Genomic DNA, 16,432 nt, shown 5'->3' with positions numbered 1-16,432 from the left:
AGGTTGCCGGAACAGGGTCTAGATTGGTTTTTTGTGGCTACAGAGGCTTGCATCGGCGGAACTTCTGATCTAGGGTTATTTCTGGTGGTTTATCTATATATAGGATTTTTCAGTGTTGAAATCACACGAAGATGGGCCACGAGGGGCCCACAAGGTACAAGGGCGAGCCAGCCCCACCTGGCACGCCCTAGTGCCTTGTGGGTCCCTCGTGGCTCTTCGGGCCCTCCCACGAAGCTTCTATTGCCTCTTTTCTTCCAAAAAATCGTCAAAAAGTTTTGCTGCATTTGGAGAACTTTGATTTCTGCACAAAAAACAATACCATGGTAGTTCTGCTGAAAACAACATCAGTCTAGGTTAGTTCCATTTAAATCATATAAAATTGCACCCAAACCATATAAAATTGTTGTAAACATGGCATGAATACTTCATATCAGTGGACGAAGAATCTTCTTCGCGTGGAGGCGGCCGAGAGCACACCAACGACAACGTCACATCAGCAAGGTATGAACACCATCCCTCCTATGCAATTACATGTGCCTGATCTCGTGTCGGTTGAGAGCGGCGGATGACGTGAGGAAGAGGGTCCAATAGTGGATGATGGAATCGCCCCCGTGGAACAAGAAATGGATGATGAGATGGAGGAGGACCCTCTTCGGTTCCTCAATACCGGCGCCTATGATGCCGGAGAAATGACGAGTCAGCTATATGACTCGGGCTATGAGCATGCGGATGAGGAGATGGATGATGTGCCAGGGAAGGAACGTTCTAGGGTTGATTGCAAGAAGTCTCTCTTCATGCATTCCTCACAGGACACGCCTCCAGATGCTGGCTCAATGTAGGGTCAACTAGCCGAGGGTCGTATAATGCTTAGCCCGACAACACTGGTGGCGGGGTTAAGGAAGGATCTGGAAGGTCAGCCCAAGAAAAAGGAGAGGAAGAGACCGCCAAAGAGAGGCTCTGCTGCCTACAAATAGGCCAAAGCTTCTAGCAGCCAGTCGGCTCCGCCAACCGATTTTGCAGACCGTGTACAAGTCAAAGGTGCGGTGATGTACCATGTCGCGGGCGAGCCAATCCTACCACCGAAACCACTAGAGGGCATATCAAGGGATCTCAGGAGACTTCACAACCATGTGTTGTCCACTAAGGAAAGCCTTCTCGCCTCGAAGGATCCAGGATATCCGCTTTACGCGGTTCATGTGCCCGAGGGGAAGTGCTACGTCGACACACTGCCCTCGGAGGTGTTCTTACTGCGGTTTGATCATATCTTTGAGATGTTTCTCATGAGGCGGCTTGATTTTACAATCGTCAGCCTTTTTGCGCTACATATGAACTCGTCATCAGGAGAGAACAAATCTCGCAAATCTGTGTGGCGGATTCATACTACATGCACGAGTCCTTCTTGAGCCTTGGTGACTTTGAGCATAAAGCTACTAGGGAGTACATAAAAAACTTCATGATAATGAATAAGGACAAGGAAACGGTTTTCCTGTCTTATCATCCAATGTAAGTCATTGCCGGACAACCCTTTCGTACATTTCAATCATTCCTTCTCGCTCATATGGAGAATAATTGAGGTGATTTTTTCCGCAGCAATGGGCGCGCCGTCCTTATCGTTCTTTTCCCGTGAGTCTCTCATGTTGTGTATTTTGAATCATCCAGAAACTATGATAAGAAGGACTACACCCACATAATGGATATTATGGATGATGATCTCCATGGCTTCAACATGAGGGGTGGCCACCTAGAGATCAGGAAACAAAGGAAGAGCAGGCCGGGTTTATCGCATAAAACTAGCTTCTGTGGCATCCATCAACTGACATCAATTAAAAACGGTGTATTCTACCTCCTCCAACTCATGGTGGAATTCAGAAGGGATCACCAACAGCTTCGCATGACAACCAGAAACGATGATCATATCCGCAAATGGGCAGAATCCCTAGGAGAAGAACCAGATTATAAACTCAGAGATGACTTCTTTCGCATCCAGAGGGACATTACAACGATCATCATGAAAAAAGTCATCGAAGAGAAGGGGATGTTCCACCACGGCCCTATATCGCGAGCTGATGTCCGAACTCGCATAGGCCTACAATGTCAGGACCTGACGCCGTTCACAAAGCTAGGGTGCATCCTCCCGGATATGTATGGATGGAACGTCTAGTGATTGACGATGCCGATGATGATGTGTCAGTTGAAGTTGTACTTTCTGTAGCGATGAAACTTTGTGATGTCAACGGTCCTGCTGAACTTGCATAACGCTAGTTTGTTAGTTTGGGTATGAGGACCTGCGTACATCTAGTTAATTAGTTTGGGTACGACGAACATGTGTTTATTAATTATGTTTACTATATGTTGCATCTATTTGCTAACCCTTTCTTTTTGTGTTGCTCAAGTATATTATGTTGCATATTATTGTTGATTCCCTTGATGAAGATGCATCTCTAACAGGTACATAGATCCTTGATGGCGAAGAAGTGATATGTCGTGTACATAGGGAAGGTGCCGGGAGTGTACGACGAGTGGCCCGAGTGTCAGGCCCAAGTGGAGCGGTTCTCGGGCGCCAGCCATAAAGCGTTCGATAGCAGACAAGAAGCATAAGCTAGTTACTTGAGGTTCACGCTAGCGCGAGAGAGGAATCAGAACCACCGCCTCATGTACTGCATAGTTTCGCCCTCACTCATAATGATACCTCTTCTTTTCTATATCATTGTTTAGATGGATGACGATGTAGTTGCAAGTATTCGAGACATGTCATAACTTGTATCCCTATTTCGAGATGATGACGAGAGACATCATTTGTGTTGGATGCTGATTATGATGATGACATGATTTGATGAGACTATTTGTATGTGTATGATATGATTAGATTTGTATGTGTATAATATGATAGAGACTATTGTATGAAACCTGTAAAAATACAAAGGAAATATGCAGCAGATTTTTTTCCCCAGAAAATAATAGCAGTAGCGCGGGGTATGTGTGTAGCAGTAGCGAGCTTTAAGTTGCGACGTTGTAGCTATTAGCAGCAGCGGGTTTACATAACACTCGCTACTGCTACCTATGCATAGCAGTAGCACGGGAGCACACGCGCTATTGCTAAAAGTTAGATGTAGCGCCATAGCAGTAGCGTGAGGGCCCGCACTACTGCTAGGCTTTTCCTTAGTAGTGGCTTCTTGAGCTTCTCCTCCTTTGCGGCGTTCGCTTTGGCATCGCGAGTTTGCCGCGTCACTGATCTTCCGAGCGAGTGTGATGCTCGTATCCTCCAGCACCGCCACCGGCTCCATCTTCGACAGGTTCTCCGACGGTTCCATGCGTCGACGGCGGAAGGAAGGAGAGGGTGGGAGAAAAGAGTGGGAATTGGGCGGAGAGCGCCGCGGAATGGAAGAAAAGAGTGAGGGATTTGGGCGCGGAGATAGTACGGGATGCTACAAAAGCGCGGGCTCCGTCTTTCTTTTGGTGGGCCAGGGGGTAGAGAGCGACGTTTCGCGTATCCGGAGTCCCGCAAAACCCTTCCACATTTGTCTTCCGTTTACGGGAGAAAACATGTCCGAACCGCGCCACGGACCGATACAGAACTATGTTAGATGGCTTCCGCGGTCCGGATAAGGCAATCCGTACGGTTGCGGGAGGTTTACGGGTAAGCATTGGAGATGCCATTATACAGGTTTTACAGATTGACCGGAATATAATGTGATGTGTAAGTTTGTGTAGGTACGTCCCGTAGGGGTGAGGTTGGACGTCGGAAGCGGGGCACGTGAGGAGGCGGCGGCGTGGTTTGGACTTTTCACAGAAGATCTAGTGAAGATACTCCACACATGTACAGATGTATCCTCAGACATACTGAAATGTATGTATGTGCCGTATACAGTAACGATTTATCTTGGTGATCGATCTGCACTTTAGCAGCCACAGCCGCTTCATGTGCTTGCATGGTGTGTCTCCGGCCCTTGACTGCTTCCGGGAAGCGTCGCTGACCTATACTATGATCATATTGTTGCTTTGTCTGGCCAATGTTGGGGAACACATAACCTGCACATCTGTCCAACATGTACCTGCTACTGCAGCAACCGCCGAATCTCCCGGCGCAAGTGAGCAGTCGACTCTTCCGTACCGTGTGCTTTACACTGCTTCGCTGGTGACGCCATGGAAAAGAACCAGTTAGAGAGACATGGAGAGAATCCAAGCCTGGATACAAGAATACGCATATACTCTAGATATTGTAGAGGAGCGTATCCAACCATTTTTTATTCATTAGCAGGGCAATTTTTTTAAACACGGTTCTTTAGGACTCGATTCACTAAAAAATGTCAAAAAAAATTGCCCGGTTAATTAATGAAAAACCAGGCGAAAACCGTCACAACAGGCCCGCGAAAACAAGGCACACAGAGCGACCTGGCAACCCGCACAAGAACACACACACGCCGCCGAGGAGAAAAGCGTCGTCGAGGTTGCTGCCCGGCGTCATCGTCATCACGCCTCCACGAGGGCGACTCCGACTTCACCATGGACGACCACCGAAGAAGCCCTCATCGCAAACAAGCGTCGAGCACTGCGCCAGCCAATGCCAAATAGTTAGCCACACACACCGGCAACCAGGCAGCTCTGACTCTGTCGACGAGCATTGCATGAGAAAAGCGTTGGGCTTGCACCGAGCCAGCGCCAAAGCCTACCACCCGGCTCGTGTCATCATCACCGCAAGGGCCCCACCTCAACAGCTCGGACTTTGGAGCTCCATTTGCGAAGTCACTTGCCTTCACAAAACGAAGGCGCAAGGTTTCTCCCTACCCTGCAGAAAATAAAGATGAAACAAAGGGACAATCTACCTCTTCTTTCCCTTTAAAAATAGTTTATCTGTTGTTTGTCTCAGTTAATACCCAATTTCGAGAGCTCTGTTGGCGAGTCTTATTTCTGCCTCGGGAGCACCCTCTTTTTTTGATTGGGATGCAAAAGAAAGGTAAGATAGTAGATATTTTTTTAAACGGATGGATGGAGATAGAGTTAATCCTGTAGATCTAGAGTTAATCCTGTAGATGGTGGAGGTGAGCACCCCCTCCCCTACTTAATTTGACCACTTTATCTTATGTTAAGTCAAACTCAAAATATATTTCTTATTCGCGGCAAGTCGATCGCTCTATATAAGGGCTTGGTTACGTTAGTTGCTTTCTAGCTAGTAGTGTACTACCTTAAGTGCTTAGTTGTCTAATTAAGCACGAGAGATTAGCCTAGCCAGGAGTATCAAGTGATGGAACCTAACCACAACGGGTACGGCTACTGCGACAACAATGGGTCCTATACAAATGATGGCAACTCATGCTACTACGGCATGAGCTATGCCACTTCCGAGCCCTCCTCCTATGGCTACCAATACCAGCAGTCTCCTACCCAGCCCCAGTCCTCCTACTACCAGTACGACATCACCAACTCGTCCTCCTCTGCGGCTCCGTCGTACGCCGCCTACGACGACATTGTCCCGTACGCGCAGCAGCAACACCCGCAGTACCTTAATTTCGACGGCCGCAGCTTTCAGGACAATGGCACTACAAGTGCTATGGGCATGGACATGGACCAGTTCAGCGCCCTCATGGAGGCCACCTCCATCTCAACTGCTGCACCATCCTGGGCGGAGCAGCAGGAGGCAAAGAAGGCCAAGGCAGAGCCTCCTCAGTTGATCGGCGTAAGGAGGCGGCCTTGGGGCAAGTACGCGGCGGAGATCCGGGACTCCACGCGCAGCGGCGAGCGCGTGTGGCTGGGCACCTTCGACACCCCGGAGGCCGCCGCGCTGACCTACGACCAGGCGGCCTACACGTCCCGCGGACCCGCGGCCGTGCTCAATTTCCCGGTGGAGCGAGTCCGGGAGTCGCTGCGCGGGCTGAAGCTAGGCGAAGCCGCCACCGCGGGGGAGGACGACTCGCCTGTGCTGGCGCTCAAGAGGCGCCACTGCATGCGGAAGCGCACTCCCAAGGGCAAGGGCCAGGAGGACAACATGAAGAAAAAGCAACCTGGTGCTGGTGCTGGTGCTGCTGCTGCGTCGAGCGTGCTGGAGCTGGAGGACCTGGGAGCAGACTACTTGGAAGAGCTGCTCGCATTGTCCGAGCAGTGGTCGAATGAATGATCTACGATGTTTGCTGGCTGTTGGCTCTCATCGTCGTTCACGATCATGCTCTACTACGTACCTCCATAGTCCAGACGACCATACAACCTCCCAAGCTCCCAGGATCCAACATTTGCCATTTCCAGCGTGGTGCGTACGCTCAGGTCGCACTCCGGGTTGAGCCATTTTTTCCTATTTATCCATTATTTCATTAATTTGTGCATGCCTGTGGCTAGTCTGAGACACATGGTCTGTGAGCACTCAGGTCGCACTAGTTCGAATAAATTCATGTGCTTTCCCTGTTTATGGAGTAAATTGCTGAAAGCCACCACATTTATGACTAGGGTACTGCATGTCAGGAAGCGTTTTCTACTCCCTCGTAAGGGAGCCGCGTGGAGTTTTATTAACCAGGGCGCAAGGCCAAGCTTGGAGTACAAGTTGAGGATCTACCGATCCTTTAGGTTCGGTAGTTTGGATATGCTACGGGAGAGAATAGAGAGAGAGGGGTTTAGTTGAGATTACAACATGTATCCTATACAAACTCTAACACCCTCCCTTAATCTCAACTATCCTAGATTGATATTCCTCTTGAACTCTTCAAATGGCCGGGCAGGCAATGCTTTAGTGAACCCGTCTGCCACTTGATCTTTTGATGAAATGAATCTGATATCCAGCTTCTTCTCTGCAACTCTTTCTCTTACAAAGTGAAAGTCAATTTCGATATGCTTAGTTCGAGCATGAAAGACTGGATTAACAGAGAGATAGGTGGCTCCCAAATTATCACACCAAAGGCATGAGACACGGTGTTGTTTAACACCTAACTCATTTAGCAATGACTCAACCCAGATGATCTCAGCAGTTGCATTAGCTAATGACTTGTACTTAGCCTCAGTACTTGACCTTGACACCGTAGCTTGTTTTCTAGCACTTCAGGAAATAAGATTAGAACCAAAGAATATAGCAAATCCTCTAGTTGATCTCCTATCATCACTACATCCTGCCCAATCAGCATCAGAGAAAGCACTCACAAGTGTGAAGCTGGAACGTCTAAATTGTAACCCAAGACTCACAGTGTGTTTGATATACCTGACAATCCTTTTAACAGTTGTCCAGTGTACAGAAGTAGGTGCATGCAAATACTGACAAACCTTGTTTACTGCAAATGATATATCTGGTCTTGTAAGTGTCAGATATTGCAAGGCTCCTACAACACTCCTATACCTTGTGCTTTCTTCTTCATTGAGTGGCTCACCCTCAAAAGCTGAAAGTTTTTCTGAAGGAGACAATGGAGTGGGTGAAGGCTTACAATCCTTCATCCTCATACGAGCTAGGAGCTCAGTAGCATACTTTTTCTGGTTCAGAGTTATACCATCTGAAATCTTCTTAACTTCAATGCCTAAGAAGAAGTGCAAATCACCAAGATCCTTCAAGGCAAACTTTGATCTCAAATCATGCAAGAGGGCATTAGTGGCATCTTGTGAAGAACTTGCAACTATAATATCATCAACATATATCAACACAAATATGACAGTGTTTGCCTTGTTATAAATAAAGAGGGATATGTCAGCTTTGGATGCGACAAAACCAAGACACCTCAACTGAGAGCTTAACCTTGAGTACCACACTCTTGGAGCCTGTTTTAAGCCATAAAGTGCCTTGTCAAGCCTGCACACATAATGGGGTGTTTTTTTATCTGCATACCCAGGTGGTCGTTTCATATAAACCTCCTCTTCCAGAACACCATGCAAAAACGCATTCTGAACGTCTAGCTGCCTCAAGCTCCATCCCCTGGACACAGCAATAGACAGTACAAGCCTAATAGTTGCAGCCTTGACAACATGACTAAATGTATCCTCATAATCTAATACATACCGTTGTTTGGAACCTTTTGCAACTAACCGTGCCTTGTACCTGTCAATGGAGCCATCTGCCTTCTTTTTAATTCTGTACACCCATTTACAGTCAATGATATTTTTACCTCTTTGTGCAGGTACAAGATGCCATGTCTTGTTCCTCATAAGTGCTGAATATTCTTCATCCATTGCCTGCTTCCATTTCAAGTCTTCAAGTGCATCTTCTACTTTTGTTGGTTCTCCTGCAACACACATCATGCCATACCGTATTGTACCATCAGTTCGAACCTTTGGATTCTTTATACCTTTTTGTAGACGAGTTGTAACACGTGACGTTATCCTGGTTGAGTTTGGGCTGGTTGCTGCACAGGAAAGGACATAGAAGTCTCTGTCGCAGAGGATCCTGAGAATGCACCAGATCCACTACTTTGCACAGGAGATCTGATCCCAAAGTCAGTGGCCTGCTGTGTGTCTGCACTTGTGCTGTTGGAATCAACCGCCGCAGAGTCGCTAGCCACAGGAGATCCTGCATGTGGCTGCATGTGCACGCGCGAGCCGACCGGGGAGGCTGGCGCAGTCGCTGTCGCCCTCCTGTGCGTGGGGCCGCGCTGAACTGGCACGGTCGCTGTCGCCCACCTGTGTGTGGGGTCGCGCGGGGCTGGCGCGCTGCCTGGCGACGTGGCAGTTCGCTGCTGGCCTGCAGCGCGTGCGTGATCCGGGGTGGATCCTCGTGCCGATCCCAAGCGATCTTGCCGTACTGGCGTCGCAGGTTGCAGCGTATCGTCCTCGTATTCAGCGTCGGCTTCGTATTCTTCCTCCACATGCAATATGCCTTCGTTTTGCACCGGATTTTGATCATTTTCAGCTCCGTTTTCTTCTGCAACTTCACCATGTACCTGCGCATGACCAAATGCAACACCAGAACTGGTTGAACAATCATAATGGTCAGTACAATTGTCGCCCCCTTGATCAAAGGACCGTAGATTAGGAGGAAGAAGAAGGATTTCTTGTTTGAGACGAGCTCCGGCGTTTGGATGAAGAGACTCAAATGGGAAGACAGACTCATCAAATACAACATCTCGTGATATATAGACCCTGCCAGAAGTGACATCTAAACACTTAACTCCTTTGTGGAGAGGATTGTACCCCAGAAAGACACATTTTTTTGAACGAAACGCAAGTTTGCGTGTATTGTATGGTCGTAGGTTGGGCCAACATGCACAACCAAACACTCGAAGAGATTTATAATCTGGAGTGGTGGCATAGAGACGTGTGACAGGGGTCTCAAAATTGATGACTTTGATAGGCAGTAAGTTAATGAGATACGTGGCAGTGAGGAATGCTTCATCCCAAAACTTTAGTGGCATAGATGCATTTGCAAGTAGGGCAAGACCTACTTCAACAACATGACGATGTTTTCTCTCTGCAGAGCCATTCTGTTGGTGTGCATGTGGGCACGCAACATGGTGAGAAATACCAACTTACTGAAAGAAGGAATTCAACTTCCTGTATTCACCCCCCCAATCAGTTTGCATAGCAATAATCTTAGTGTTCAATCTTCTCTCAACAAGGTTTTTAAAATTGGAGAAAACTTGAAACACTTCAGACCTTTTCTTAAGAAGATATATCCAAGTGAACTTGCTAAAATCATCGATAAAGCTTACATAATATGAGTATCTACCAACTGAAGTGGGAGCTGGTCCCCATACATCTGAAAATACAAGCTGTAGGGGTGCAGTGGAGATGCTAGTAGACACAGGATATGGTAGCTGATGACTTTTAGCTTGTTGACACAGATCACAAACTGACTCAATACTAACTTCATGGGAGTAAGGAAGTTTATTTTCACTAAGCACACGTTTAACTATAATTGACGAAGGATGACCTAATCTGCTATGCCACTTTGATGATGAAGGCTTGATCGCTAAAAAGGCTTGTTTATTTGATGACGATGATGAAGAAGATATGAGTGGGTAGAGTCCTCCCACACATCTGCCCCTAAGAAGTATTCTCCTCGTGGCCAAGTCCTTGACAAGGAAAAAATAAGGATAAAATTCAATGAGGACATGATTATCACGAGTAAATCGATGAACAGACAGAAGACTTTTTGAAGTTTCAGGAACATGAAGGATTTTGTTTAGATGTAGATTTTTGTTAGGGGTTCTAACAATTGAATGACCAATATGATAAACTTGCATACCAGAACCACTTGCAGTGTGCACTTGATCATGTCCATGGTACTTGTCCCGGATGGTCAGCTTGTCCAGCTCTCCGGTGATGTGATGCGTGGCGCCGGTGTCCGCATACCAGTTTGTGTCGACGCCGTAGGAGTCGGTGACCATGTTTGCCCCCTTGTCCTCGTGTTCATCTTCATCATATCTGTGCCAGCAGTCACGGGCACCCCCTGGATGATGCTTGTGACAAATCTGACACTCCGGATAGTCACGGACCTACTGTTGTCGTTGCTGCTGTGGGCGACCGCGACCGCTGCCGCCGCCGCCGTTGCCGCCAGATGGATTTGGGGAGGAGCGCCTGCCTCGGCCATGGCCTCTGCTGTAGCCGCGCCCGCGCCCCCTGTTGTAGCCGCGCCCACGTCCTCTGTACGCCATGTTTGCCGAGGAGTTGAAGCCAGCATCAGCGCCGTCGTCCAGCATCTCCACCCGCTGATCGAATGCCGCGATCTGGGCGAAGAGATCGTCAACTGAGATCGTCGACTTAACTACGCCGATGGCAGCCACAACAGCATCATCGTCCCTGTCGAGACCAGCGAGCACGTAGTCGACCATCTCAGGATCAGAGACAGGGCGACCCGCTGCGGCAAGTTCATCCGCCAAGTTCTTCATCTTGGCGATGTAGGAGGTGCTCGACATGGAGCCCTTCTTGGTGTTGGTGATGGCGATCCGTAGGTTTGTGATGCGGGATTGAGACTGCGAGGCAAAGATAGTAGTGATAGCAGTCCAAAGATCGAAAGTTGTCTCCTTACTCGTGACTTGGGCGAGAATCTCTTTTGACAGAGAATTCAGGAGATGGCTCAGGACCTGCTGGTCCTTCGAGATCCATTGCGCATACAGAGGGTTTGGCACCTCTGCCATGGTCTTGTCCGTCTGCTGCTGCTGCACCGTCTTCGGTGGCGCAATGTCGGATCCATCCAGGAGGCCGGTGACTTGCGCTCCTCGCAGTCCCGGCATGACCTGAGTCCTCCATAGGATGTAGTTGGTTCTGGTGAGTTTTTCCGCTGGTGGGGCACCAAGGTTGATGACGATGGTGGCCGAGGAGGACATGGTGATGTATTGATTGTGATCTGGTGATGGAGGTGGCGATCGATGGTGGTGGCGATCGAGAGAAAGGCTTTTCTGGCTAGCTAGATGGGAAGAGGTTGGCTCTGTATACCATGTCAGGAAGCGCTTTCTACTCCCTCGTAAGGGAGCCGCGTGGAGTTTTATTAACCAGGGCGCAAGGCCAAGCTTGGAGTACAAGTTCAGGATCTACCGATCCTTTAGGTTCGGTAGTTTGGATATGCTACGGGAGAGAATAGAGAGAGAGGGGTTTAGTTGAGATTACAACATGTATCCTATACAAACTCTAACACTGCAAAACTACCGCTTTTGGTAAAAAATCACGAAAAACCACCACTTCTGTGGCAAGTGAGTGACAAATTCCACCGATTCGAAACTAAGCCACATTAATAGCAAAACTGACAGGTGGGACCTGCATGTCTAGGCTGATGTGGCAAAGACTAGTTCTAGTCAATGTTTGACCTGCTGAGGTGGACATGGGTCCCACTTGTCTGCCACAACTCTTATCTCCTCTCTTTCTCATGTCCTTCGTGCCACATGCCCGCCCCCTGCCTGCACCCCAGTCAACTCCGACGAGGCCTAGCCCCTATGCGCCCGCTCCCTGCCTGCTCTAGCGAGGCCTAGCCCATGTGCGCCCGCCCACTACCTGCTTCGGCGAGGCCGAGCTGCCGCATGCCCGCCCACTGCCTGCTCCTCGTCACGCGCGCTCCCTCCCCTGCCTGCTCCTCGCCGCGCGCCCACCCCCTGCATGCTCCGGCAAGGCCGAGCCGGCGTGAGCCCGCGCCCCGGCCAGCTCCGACAAGGCCGAGCTGCCGTGCGCGTGCACCCAGCACGCAGGGGGTCGAGGTCAGTCGGCAGCGGTGAACGCGGCCATGCCCAACCGTGAGAAGTTGGTTAATCAGCGGCGGTGGCGATGCAGGGGCCCTGCACCGGTGGGTTCAAGGCCAAGCGGCGGCGGACGCGGCCGTGGCCAGCCGCTTGACCCTGGCGAGCGGCTCGGGCGGAGCGACTCCTCACCGCCAGATGCTCCTGTCGTGGCTGGCCACTAGTGAATCGATAACGACGGCGATGCAGGGTCCCTACGGCGGTGGGGTTCGAGTCTAATCGACGGCGGTGATGTCGGGGCCCTACGGCGGTGGTTGGAGCCCGTTTTGGAGGGGAAACAACGGCGGAGGGCGGATCTGGAGGCGGGAGACTGATTTCGGTCGGATCTGGAGTCCGGCAGTGCGGCGACAACTGGGTACGGCTGCGTCCGCCGCCGCCAGTCGTCGAGGAGCGCCCCCGAGCAGATGTGAGGAGGAAAACGGAGGTGTGAGGCTGACATGTGGGCCCTTTGCCACCTCAGCATATTATCCAGCTATGCACGCCAAATCAGCCTGACATGTGGGGCCAACTCGTCAGTTCCACTGGTAGACGCGTCTCAGTTTCGAATTAGTGCGATTTGTTACTCACTTGCCGCGGAGTCGGTGGTTTTTCGTGATTTTTGGCAAAAGCGATGATTTTGAAGTACTCTAGCCACAAATGTGGTGGCTTTGAGCAATTTACTCCCTGTTTATGTCCATCCCATTCGGACATTCCTAATTCCATAAATCATCAATACCTGGTGGCCAGAAACCATATTGAGGACATCAATTTAAAGTTCATCGATTTTGAAAAAAGTCCAGCGAAATTGAAAACAAAGTTCATCAATTTAAAGAAAAAGGTTTTACGAATTTTTAAAAAAGGGTGCATTAAGGAAAACAAAAGAAGACGAGAAAAAAAGAAAATAACAAGAAAAAGAATAAACCGAAGTGAATAATGAAATAAAAGAAAAAAGCAAAGATACCTTACACGAGTGGGTGGATGGCCTTATGGTTAGAGCGTAGCACTTCTTGGGAAACGTTTTATCTTTTAAACCGTGCGTTTAAATCTTAAAACCGTTTTTACTGTTGTATTCCTCACGTCAAGATTTTCAAAACTAAATCCCACATTGATAGGTTTCGACGAATTTTTTTTACGAAAAAAATCGAATAAAAAACTGAACCGAGAGCACTTTTTTCCCTTTTCGGAAACCGTTTCCGAGAGGCACGGCCATGCCTCTCGCGGAAGCAAAACCATGCCTATCATGAAAGCAAAACCGTGCCTTTCATGAAAAAAAGGGAAAAACGTTTTTCTTCGTTTCCAAGAGGCACGGTTGTGCCTCTCGCGGTAGCAAAATCGTGCATCTCACGAAAGCAAAACCATAACTCTCACGGTAGAAAAAAAACGTGTTTTTTTCTTTTCGAGAGGCATGGCCGTGCCTGTCGCGGAAGCAAAACCATGCCTCTGACAGAAGAACAAAAAACTTGTTTTTTTCGTTTTTAAAGACACGGTTGTGTCTCTTGCGGAAGCAAAATCGCACCTATAACGGAAGAAAACAAAAACAAAAAATGTTTTTTTTCGTTTTCGAGAGCTCTCGTAGAAGCAAAAGCATGCATCTAACAAAAAATGCGTTTTTTTCATTTCAGAAGCAAAACGATGCCTCTTGCGGAAGCAAAACTATGCCTCTCATGGGAAAAGCATGTTTTTTCGAGCAATTTTTCTTTGTCGAGGAACTAAGAAAGACCGATGAAAACCAAAAAGTCAAAAAAAAAACACCTAAAAAGCCGAAAACGCGTGTGGAAAAAAAATCCGAAGAAAGCGTTCAGAGCACGACACATGGTGGCGGCTGGGCGCGCTCTTAAGCAACCCCATGTGATCGTTGGGGAGGCTCTCGAAGGAGCACTCCTCAACTAGTTGCTCTCCAAACGCCGAAATCACTAATTGGACGCACAAATGCACACCCTCCCCCCAACATGAGCTCGCGTAGATATGGGGCGGCCCATATTCGGGTTGCACGTGCCTTTCTCAGACCTGTTATAGACAGGTTTTAGAATCTTCCCTGAACGTTTTTTTCCTTTTATGTGTTTGTCCTTTTAGGATTTTTTTCCGCATTTTTTCCATTTCCTTTATTACTTTTTTATTCAATTTTTAAAAATCCAACTATATTTAAAATTGGGGAATAATTTTCAAAATCCATCAATATTCTCTAAATTGTTTTCAGAAAAACCGGAAACAATTTATTGAATATGTGAACCTTTTTGAACCGAATGAACATTTTTTAAATTTGGGAGAATTATTTGAACACCTTTTTAATTTACGAACATTTTAAACAATTCTGAACATTTTTGAATCGACAAGCATTCTTTGAAATTTTCATGAATGTTTTTTTATATCAACGAGCATTTTTTGTATCAGCAAACTTTTTTAAAATTCATGAATATTTTTCGGACAGGAGAACATTTTTTGAAATTTCTAAACATGTTTTAGGTTTATGAGCATTTTTCAAATCCGTGATTTTGCTTTTTGAAATTCAAAACATTTATCAGATTTATGAAATGTTCCTGAAATACCGGATTTTTTTTCAAATTTATAAACATTCTCAAAATCTGCGACCTTTTCTTAAAATTTTAGGACATTATATGAAATATAGAATATTTGTCGGAATCCTGATTCTTTTTCAAAAAGATAAACAAAAAAAACAGGGCGCCCTAGCCGGCACATGGCTCGGCCCAAAATCTTATGCAGGAGGAGGTTGTCAAATTGTGTCGCACCACGCGCGAAATAGGTTATCCCCATCCATCCCGTCGGAACCGCAACTCCACGATGCATGTTGCCCATTCTAATGGCTATGGGAGCAAGGGGCTGTTTGGACGGCTGCTCGGGCGGTGCGGATCCAGCGGGTGGTGGTCGTGGCGCGGCCTTTCTAGCTCCAGATCTGGAGGTCGAGCTGATCCTCCTCCTCTGCTCACTCTTCCCCTCCGACTGTGTCCGATCTGCAGCGTTCGCTGCCAGTTCCGGTGCTGGCGGGGTGCTGGTGGCATATCTCGAGTCCGGGGGAAACCCTTGGTCGGATCTCCGACCACGGCGGTGAGGGTGCGTGCGTGCATCGCCTTTTCTCCTTCGAGACACCGCTGAGGTCTCCCGTATCCATCCCCGTCCCAGATCCCGGGTGAAAGCCCAAAACTCGTCTCGGGTTGGGCGGTGGCGGCGTCCTGCACGTCGTTCTCTCCTTGGAGGCGCCGCCTTGGGTTTGTTTGGTTCTCCGGGTGAGTGGTGCCGAGGTAGGAGCGCGCTCGTCGGCTGCGAGTCCAAGCAGAGGCTTCCCAAGCTTCGCCCTTGGGTCTTTGCAGCTTGTTTCTTCGACAATCCTCCCAGTGGTTTTCCTTCTGCTCTCGGTGGCCCCGGGCAGGTGGCAGTGCAGCTAGTGGTGTGCCTCCGGCGTGGTGAGGACTGTGAGTTATGCCTGCTCTGGGTTTCGACCGGCACCTGCTCTTGCTCTCGAGTGAGCATCCAACGACCCGACGGTGCGGTGCCTTCGAGCCTAGGCGAGAAGATTGGGGTCTTCTTCGGTGTTGGAAGACAGGTTCCGTGATCCCAATCCGACGATCCAGCTGCGCGCAGTTCTTGCAGGCCTTTGGCTGATCCTTGACGCTACTCTGCTCCCTTGCTCTTGGTGCCGATGTGCAGCGGGCTTCGACATTACTTGCAGGTTTTTCATGTGTATTTCTATGTGTGCAGTAGTGTGTGTTGTGTTGTAAACTGCTCTGTTAGCTCCCTTGTATCTTTCGGTCGCTCTTGCTTGGTGGCCTTGTGTAATCCTGACCGGTTGATGGTTTTGTTAATTCAAAGTCGGGCTTCCCCTTGAGCCTTCGTTCTAAAAGAAGGGGCTGTTTGGTTGCTATCCCGAGAAAAATCTGCCTGGCCAGAGGGAAGCCGGACACTAGCCTGAACCTTGTTTGGTTGGCAGCCCGAGCACTCTTATAGCTAGCCTGACCTGAGCACACATGCACACAATTAGCCGGAGTCTGGCCACCAAAATCGGAGGCCTGAGCTTCGGGCACGCACATGCAAATTAATGACAGTATAACCTCACCTAATCCCTGCCCTCACAGCGATTTGCGTTTTCGGCCGTCCGTTTTCATGATCTGGTAGTTTCTAGCCGTCAGATTTAATGTGAAAAGCGATCTGTTTCGCAGTGTGGCTAATCTGGCCCAGCTGTCCTGTGGGCTGCTACTCCACAGGCCGAAACGGACGCCTCTGGTAAGCTGGGCCTTTTCTGGCAGCCCAATTAACCCATCCGATCGGTCACGCATACAACCCGAGAGCCCAGTCCACCCCGACTCTCTCCCGTC

The 16,432-nt window shown here is 48.8% G+C and overlaps 1 protein-coding gene across 1 annotated transcript; it reads left to right on the top strand.

Annotated features, from left to right (window-relative positions):
* The first annotated feature begins 5,242 nt into the window (after window positions 1-5,242).
* On the top strand, window positions 5,243-6,112 carry LOC123135320 (ethylene-response factor C3-like). Its single transcript, XM_044554360.1, has one exon. The coding sequence runs from the start codon at window positions 5,243-5,245 to the stop codon at window positions 6,110-6,112; it is 870 nt and encodes a 289-aa protein (XP_044410295.1).
* Window positions 6,113-16,432: the final 10,320 nt, after the last annotated feature.

Source organism: Triticum aestivum, chromosome 6B, assembly GCF_018294505.1.
Source record: "Triticum aestivum cultivar Chinese Spring chromosome 6B, IWGSC CS RefSeq v2.1, whole genome shotgun sequence".
Lineage (NCBI taxonomy): Eukaryota > Viridiplantae > Streptophyta > Magnoliopsida > Poales > Poaceae > Triticum > Triticum aestivum.
The sequence above is the reverse complement of the archived record's forward strand: the minus strand, read 5'-3'. Positions and strand labels throughout refer to the sequence as shown.

Coding starts and splice junctions, on each gene's coding strand:
- LOC123135320 (XM_044554360.1), top strand. CDS start 5,243: ATGGAACCTAACCACAACGGGTACGGCTACTGCGACAACAATGGGTCC.